Below are 8372 nucleotides of genomic sequence, written 5' to 3' on the forward strand. Positions count from 1 at the left end.
ACATTTGAAGGGACTTGGCACTCTTAGCAGGAGCTTGACACTGTGCTGAAATCAAAGTCAAAGTGGAGTTTATTGTCATCTACGGAAGTCCATATATGTACAAGTGCAGTTAAAAACTTGACTCGCAGCAGCATCATATAAGAAAAACATCAATTAAACAAAAATTATACACAGTTCTTCCAAGAAAGAACACAATTAGAACCAAAACAAAGTCCATTTTAGTAATCAGAATCAGATATATTTCCACTGACATACCTAGAAATTTGTTGTTTTATGGCAGCAGTACTGCTTAAAAATCACTAAGTAAATAAATAGTGAGAAAAGAGGATTAGTGAGCTTGAGCAGAATCTGGCTGCACAGTTGTGAGTGTACAGGGAGCAGAGTAGGGGGGCTGAGGATGCAGCCTTGTGGGCACCAGTGTGGATAGTAATTGTGGTGGAGGTTCTGCTGTTGAGTCTTACTGGAGTAATAGAGTCACTATTGGGCTGGCTGGTGGTGTCGTGGCACCAGCACTGGGCTTCAAAGCAGGTGATCCTGAGATCAAATCCGGCCAGGTCCCAACCTGGGCAGCAGCAGCAGTATCTGCATGAAAGAAGGGCCTGGCAAATTTCTTCTGTATCTTGCCACGAGAACCTAATATTTTTCATGACAACTACACAATCCATGAGTCGATGATGACTTGATGGCACTCAGCAACAACAACAACAGAATCACAGAGCACTGCAACAAACAGGCTCTTTGGCCCATCTAGTCTGTGCCAATCTTTTACTCTACCTAGTCCCATTGACCTATAGTGGACCATAGCCCTCCACACCCCTCCCATCTACGTACCTATCCAAACCTCCCTTTAAGTGTCGAAATTGAACTCACGTTCACACTCACGCCACCCTCTGAGTGAGGAAGTTCCCCCCTCACGCTCCCCTGAAACACTTCGCCTTTCACCCTTATCCTATGACAAGCAAAAGATAAAAGTCTGAGTGGTCTTGATATCTAATGAATATTTGAAATAATGAACTTGGGAATTACTTTACAGAGTTTGTATGGAGTCAAGAAGAGCCGCAGAACATGGGCCCGTGGTTTTTTGTATCCCCCAGATTTGAGAAACAGTTAGGATGCAAGGTAAGCCAACAAAAACTCGCAGTTTATGCTTCTATATTAGTGTTCTTTTAGCACCTTCTCTGGAGTTTGGTAAGTTTTCATACAAATTCTTATTCTGTTTGTGTTAGACTTGTGAAATTTGGGTGTACAGGGCTGAGGACGTAACTGTGTGGGCAGCAGTGTTGATGATAGTAAATGTTCCAGTTAATATATGGTTGGTATGTTATAAATTAGTCGTCTTAAAAGTAAAATAATAAACACAAGAGATTCTACAGATGCTGGAAATCCAGAGTAACACATACAAAATGCTGGAGGAACTCAGCAGGTTAGGCAGCAAATATGGAAATGAATAAACAGTCGGTACACAGTATCAGGCTGAGACCCTTCATCAGTCCTTTTCTGACCTTAAGTCATAGAGTCATAGAGCACTACAGCACAGAAATAGGACCTTTGATCCATCTACTCCATGCCAAATTGCTATTCTACCTAGTCCAGTCCTATCTGCTTTACAATCAAAATACCTTTTGAAATGGTCAGTGTTGTAACGTCACAATTATCTGCTATGTAGTTTACTAGGAGGCTTCAAATTGACGTCGTAGAGCATACAACACTAAAACAAGCCCTTTGTCCCAACTGATCCATGCCAAACAAGATTCAAGTATAATTGCCATTCAGTCATGCATGAATGCAGCCAAACAAAACAGCTTTATTCCAGGGCGAAGGTGCAAAGCACAGTACCAACAGTCATACACAGCACAAGCACATATAGCGCAGTAGTAAAATGCAGTCACACAAAAAAAGAGTGCAAATCCCTTAGTCTATGACTGTTGCAGTGGAACACAATCCAGTTTGTCTTTTGCTGAGTGAATACTGGGGAAAGCACCAACTCCATGGCACACCACCTCCAGTACTGGTGGAGTGCCGGACTCCGACGCACCCCCCTCCCCCCCTGGATGGCTGCAAATGGGTGACACCACAGCTTGAGGCCTAGTACTGGCTATGACTGAAGCCATGCAGCTCCTGTGCCGTTCGCCAACAAACCAATGAATTAGACTTCCAGCACTCCACACCTCCGATGTCCAACAGGGTCTTGTGATCACAATAAAAGTGACACAGACGATCACTCGCTGTTAGACTGTACACCTCCTTCACACACCAACGCCTCTCTGTCGCAGGCAGCATCACAGTCCCCACCAAGTCCAGAGCCTTCAGTTTCCCCGCCACATGAGCAACTAGCTGAGGTAGACCTGCAGTACCTTAAGTTCTTAATGCCCAGCAGGGTCTTGTGATTGTAAAAAGTAGTATGTTTAAAAAGACAGTAACATGTTTGGATGACCCAGTAGAAGCCGCTATGTCTTAGCACACCCACCATTTTACCAGAAGTTCCATCTAAGCTAGGCCCATTTTAGCCCATATCCTTCTAAACTTTTCCTGTCCAAGTGCTTTTTAAATGTTCTTAAAGTACTTGCCTCAACCACCTCGTCTGGCAACTCATTCCACGTACTGGCAATTCTCTCGATGAAAAAGTTACTCCTCGGGATTCTATGAAGTCTTTTTCTTCTCCCCTAAACCTAAGCTCTCTAGTTCATGATTCCCTAGCCCTGAGAGGAAGACAGATCATAACTTTGCCCCTCAAGATGTTATATCCCTCTATAAGGTTACCCCTCCTTTTCAAAAATTCCACCTGCTGAACTCCTCTCCATAACTCAGTCTCCTGAATCCCTGCAGCATCCAAGTAAATCTCTCGTAAAACTTCAAGATTCAAAGTACGTTTATTATCAAAGAATGTATAAATTATACAACCTTGAAATTTATCTGCTTACTGGCAGCCACAAAGCAAGAAACCCAAAAGAACTCAATTTTTAAAAAAAAGACCAACACCCAATGTGCAGAGAAATGAGGGGAAAAAAACACAAATCTTGCAAACAATAAAAACAAGCAACAGCATTCTGAACCAAATTGTGTTCATAGACCCAGAGCACTGAGCAACCAGACTAGGCCCATAGGCTCCATCTCAGTTGGTCTCACAGCAGGGAAAATCGTCACGAAGCTCACAAACACGAAGCACACAGCAACCAGAACGGTCTTGTAGCCTCGGCGTGGCAGAAAGAGTTCTAATTTAGTTCCAGTTGTTAACATTTGTAAGTTGGGGTGTTGGTGCCAAATTTAAACATGTTGGACATAGTCATTGAAAGGCCTGAAACTGGTGATAGTTTAGATCTTTTTTTCATTCAAATGCCATTTTCATTTATTGAGCCCTACTTTAATCAGTTGAATCAAAAACAAATGCTGGAAGAAGAATTATTAGGTTACTTGCAATCAAAATGCAGCTGTATTTTTTACATGTGTTTATAGATTGGTTAACATGGGGAGAACTTACTTGTGACAAAAGTGTTATGTTTTGTAACTTGAAAACATTAAATGAACTCAAAGGAAGATTCAGGGAGTCCGAAAATGGGTGTAACTTCATCTTTACTTTTTAGTGAAGCTTGCACCTATTACATATGCAATTCACGTATTTTTACATATAACCCATAATTAAACAAACACAATGCTTAATTAAACAATATATGTGCAAGATTACTCAAATATTATTGAAACATTAACTGCACAACAAAAAGTGCCTGCTAACATCTTTAAATCCTTTTGTATTCTGTGAACATAAGTGTGTCTGTGAAGGAGCCTGGAGGTAAACAGGCTGGGTATGTGATTGCAGAGGAAGATGGAGGAAGGGTGAGACCTGTGTCTGTCAGCACTGTGTTGGTTAAGGTAACATCAGTTAATTGTAGCTGGGAGTTTGAACTTTGCTTTGTGACTAAAGGCTACCTCTTCGGTGACATACCCAATTTCCTCAAACTCCTAATGAAATATAACGATTGTCATACCTTCTTTGTAATTGTACCAATACGCTGGGCCCAGGAACTCTGAGATGTTAACACCCAAGAACTTCAAGACGCTCAACCTTTCCACTGCTTATGAGAACTAGTGTGTGTTCTCCCAACTTCCCCTTCCTGAGGTCCACAATCAATTACTAACACTGAGTACAAAGTTGTTGTTTTGACACCACTCAACTAGCCAATCTATCTCACAGCTGTACGTCTCCTCACCTGAAATTCTGCTGACAGCAGTTGTGTCATCAGCAAACGTATAGCCACATAGTCATGGTGTAGAGAATGAAAAGTATATCCTCTTGAATTAGTCATTAATTACTTTAGCATTGTGTGTGCAATTACCAAGTTAAAATATTTTCCTTGCTCTTCATTTCAGTTGCTTGACACAGGTTGCAAAATTTTTTTGGTCTCTTAAGCTCATAGAAAAGTACAGCACAGAAACAGGCCCTTCTGCCCATCCAGACCATGCCAACCACAACCCTTTCAGCCATGTACCTATCCAAACTTCTCTTAAATTTTGCAATCAAACCTGCATTCACCATTTCTATTGGCAGCTTGTTACACACTTGTACCACCCTGAGTGAAGAAGTTTCCCTTCATGTTCCCTTAAACATTCCACCTTTCACACTTGACCTATGACCCATCCTCTAGTCTTGTCCAACCTCAAGTGGAAAAAGCCTGCTTGCATTTACCTTCTCTCAACCCTTCAAAAATTTGTATACCTCTATCAAACCGACCCTCATTCTTCCAGGGAATTAAGTCCTAAACTATTCAATCTTTCTTTATAACTCAGGTTCTCAAGTCCCAGCAACATCTTTGTAATTTTGCTCTGTATTCTTTCAATCTTATTGGTATCTTTCTTGTAGATAGGTGACCAGAACTGCAGACAATACTCCAAATCAGGCCTTGCTAACGTCTGATACAATTTAAACATAACATCCCAGCTCCGAGACTTCGATTTGTGAAGGCCAATGTACCAAAAGCTCTCATTATGACCCTATGTAACTGTGATGCCACCTCAAAGAATTATGCTTTGCTAACATTTTTTTAATAATGCCTCTTGTCATCTTGGTATACCACACAATTATTATTTAGGAATTGTTACTGTTCCTGATTCAGCATGATAAGTTTAACTCTTATGATCTTTCCATTTGTTTCCAGCTGAAGTTGGCAAGTCGGCCAGCTCTTCCCATTCCTGCTGTTGGCATCGGAACACTTCACCAGCAACAAAATCAAGACCTCCTCACCAAAACCTTCTCCTAAGGGGAACTGTTAAAAATGTCTCTGCTCTTCTCGACTATTGGAGAGAACCTACAACTTAACTTTCTTCAAAACTGTTATTATTTCACCTAGTTTCTTTGTGAGGGCTTGGATCTTTAATAATGAAACTGTGACAATATTCTTTTCTGTCACAGTTGAAATAAGGATTAAATACTATGGCATTGATAAAGAGTGTGACGTTCAGAATGAATTAGACTGCTTGACATGTACCTAATGTCTAGTTTCAAAGTGATTTTGTGTTCCTTGTCAGACTGAGTAGCTTCTTCGTTTACACAAAATGCTGGAGAAACTCTGCAGGTCAGGCCGAGACCCTTCATTGGGACGTCAACACTATATTCCTTTCCATAGATGCCTGACCTGCTGAGTTCCTCCAGCAGTTTGTGTGTGCTACTCTGGATTTCCAGCATCTGCAGAATCTCTTGTGTTTGAGATTCTGTAGTTGATGCATGAAGTGTAGGGTGCTGTGTTCAGCCTGCAGTTCTGCAAACACGGTGCTGCTCTGCTATTCAACGGCCAGAGATAATGTGCACAATGCACACACTTTGTAGAAATTTTTCATGCCTCATTTAAAATGACCTGTCACAGTTATCTTTGTTTGGAAACCACACCCCCCCCCGCCCCCAACCTTGGTAAAGGTACATTCATCCAATCACCTTAAAATTATGCCCTCTTGTGTTAGCCATTTCCATCCTGGGAAAAAGGTGCTGGCTGTCCTCTCTGTCTATGTCCCTAATTATCTTGTACACCTCTATCAAGTCACCTTTCATTCACCTTTGCTCCAAAGGGAAAAGCCTTAGCTTACTCAACCTTTCCTCATTAAACGTGCTAATCCAGGCAGCATCCTGGTAAATCTCCTCAGCACTGTCTCTAAAACTTCTACACCCTTCCTATGATGAGGAGACCAGAACTTGGTGTGGTCTACCTAGGGTTTTTCAGAGCTGCAGCATTACCTTGTGGCTGTTAGAGAGTACCGGTGGGAGGGAGTGAACTTGACTTTAAATCGGGACACAACATGGGGTTTAAACATGAACACTGTATCAAGAGTACAGAATATTGTCCGTGGGCGTGGGGGAACGAATGGGAAACTATAGTGTCTTGTCACTTTGAGCAGCTTGATCATCACTGACTGAGTTGGCAGAGTTCCTGAAGGCCAGAGTTGGCTGACTGGGTCTGCGGCACTTAGTGAGTGAACCAACACAGGTGATAAACCTACCAGTAGCCCTCATCTTCTCAAGTCTATCTGTGGCTGACTGCTCCGTCTGTGATTACACTGGTTAAACAAACTCCACGTGTCCATTTGCCTGATTTATTACTTGTGGCTGTGAAAACAGCAGAAGCTTTTATTGTCCTTATTTATATATCCTGAATTTAAAAAAATAAAGTTCTATTGATTGATCATCTTCCTTCCATCGGAAATGGTTGTCTTTGTTGTGCGTAAGGTTATAAGTTTTATAAGAGTCCTAAGCACAGAAACAGGCCCTTCAGACTAACTGGTCCATGCCAGTCAAAATGACCATCTAGTTAGTCCCATTTGCACTCTTTGGGCCCATATCCCTCTAAACATTGTTTGTTCCTGTACTGGTCCTTCCTATAATGAGTTGACCTGATGAGACCACTTCATGTGGTCTAATCAGAGTTTTGCAGAGCTGCTACACTTCCTCAATCACTTTCCCGGCTGCTCATTCTGCTTATGGACCATCCTCTGGGTGAAAATGTTGCCCCACAGGCTCCTATTAAATCCATTCCCTCTATGCCCTGATTGTTGATTCCCCAACCCTGGGAAGAAAAAGTGTGTGTATTCACCCACCTATGCCTCCCTAATGGTTTTGTAGACCTCTATAAGATCACCCCTCATTCTTTTACATTCCAATGCATAAAGTCCTAGCCTACTGAACCTCTCCCTATCAACTCAGTCCCTCAAGTCCTGGCAACGTCCTTGCAAGTCATTCATTACTTCACTCTTTCCAGTTTAATGAACCTTTCCTACAGCAAGGTAACCTAAGCTGAACATGATACTCCACATGCACCCTCACCACTAATGAAACTTCATTAGCCACTGAAGTTTCTTAGTTCCACTCACTCACACAGAAGATGCACAAACTCCACAGAGAACAGGTCGGAGATCAGGATTGAACACAACTTAGTGGAGCTGTGAGACAGTGTTGCTGTATCGTCCTAATGAGAAACTTTGATCTAGATTGGTATGGCCCCCAAATCGTAAGAACTTTCTACAGGGGCACAATTGAGAGCACCCTGACTGGCTGCATCACTGCCTGGTATGGGAAATGTACTTTCCTCAATTGCAGGACCCTGCAGAGAGTGGTGCAGACAGCCCAACACATCTGTAGATGTGAACTTCCCACTATTCCGGACATTTACAAAGACAGGTGTGTATATTAAAAAAAAAGCCCAAAGGATCATTGGGGACCCAAGTCATCCGAACCACAAACTGTTCCAGCTGCTACCATCCAGCAGTACCGCAGCATAAAAGCCAGGACCAATAGGCTCAGGGACATCTTCTTCCACTAGGCCATCAGACTGATTAATTCATGCTGACACAACTGTATTTTGATGTTATATTGTATGTACAATTTATTATAAATTACTATAAATTGCACATTTAGATGGAGACTTAACAAAGATTTTTACTCCTCATGTATATTAAGGATGTAATTAATAAAGTCAATTCAATAGATTTCTATGGTTGACCAAAATCTGGCGTTTGAAATTTGGAAAAAGTGAACTAAAGACAGAAACAGGGAAAGGGCACTGTTACTTTTGTCTACTGTAACAATGAATCAGAATTTTCCAAGGGGTACTCTAGAGATCTGAGCACAATCAGCTGGTGCTGAGGATCCCAATACCCGAAGTGTGTATATTTAAAAAGAACAAAACATTGGAGCTGCAGTCTTTACATTTGGTGCCCTAATTTCAATACCCCGTCCCTCATAATCCCGTGTTTCATCCCAAGTGCGCCTTCCCCAGACCCTGCTGCCCTCCCCACTTTTGTACTGCCGAATGTCCTGCCGCCTTGTCACTCCAAACTCAGTCAAGCACCTCCACTCCATGGCCAAACATTTTCGTTCCGCTTCCCATTCCGAC

The 8372-nt window shown here is 42.1% G+C and overlaps 1 protein-coding gene across 1 annotated transcript in view; it reads left to right on the forward strand.

Moving 5' to 3' along the window:
• Window positions 1-7877, forward strand: part of dhtkd1 (dehydrogenase E1 and transketolase domain containing 1) — a 63780-nt gene extending 55903 nt beyond the window's left edge. The window contains exons 16-17 of the mRNA XM_063072767.1: window positions 1034-1119; window positions 5151-7877. Coding sequence (XP_062928837.1) covers window positions 1034-1119; window positions 5151-5252 — 188 coding nt within the window. The 3' untranslated portion in view covers window positions 5253-7877. The remainder of the gene's footprint in view (window positions 1-1033; window positions 1120-5150) is intronic.
• Window positions 7878-8372: the final 495 nt, after the last annotated feature.

This window comes from Mobula hypostoma, chromosome 20 (genome assembly GCF_963921235.1).
Source record: "Mobula hypostoma chromosome 20, sMobHyp1.1, whole genome shotgun sequence".
In the NCBI taxonomy this organism is placed as follows: Eukaryota; Metazoa; Chordata; class Chondrichthyes; order Myliobatiformes; family Myliobatidae; genus Mobula; species Mobula hypostoma.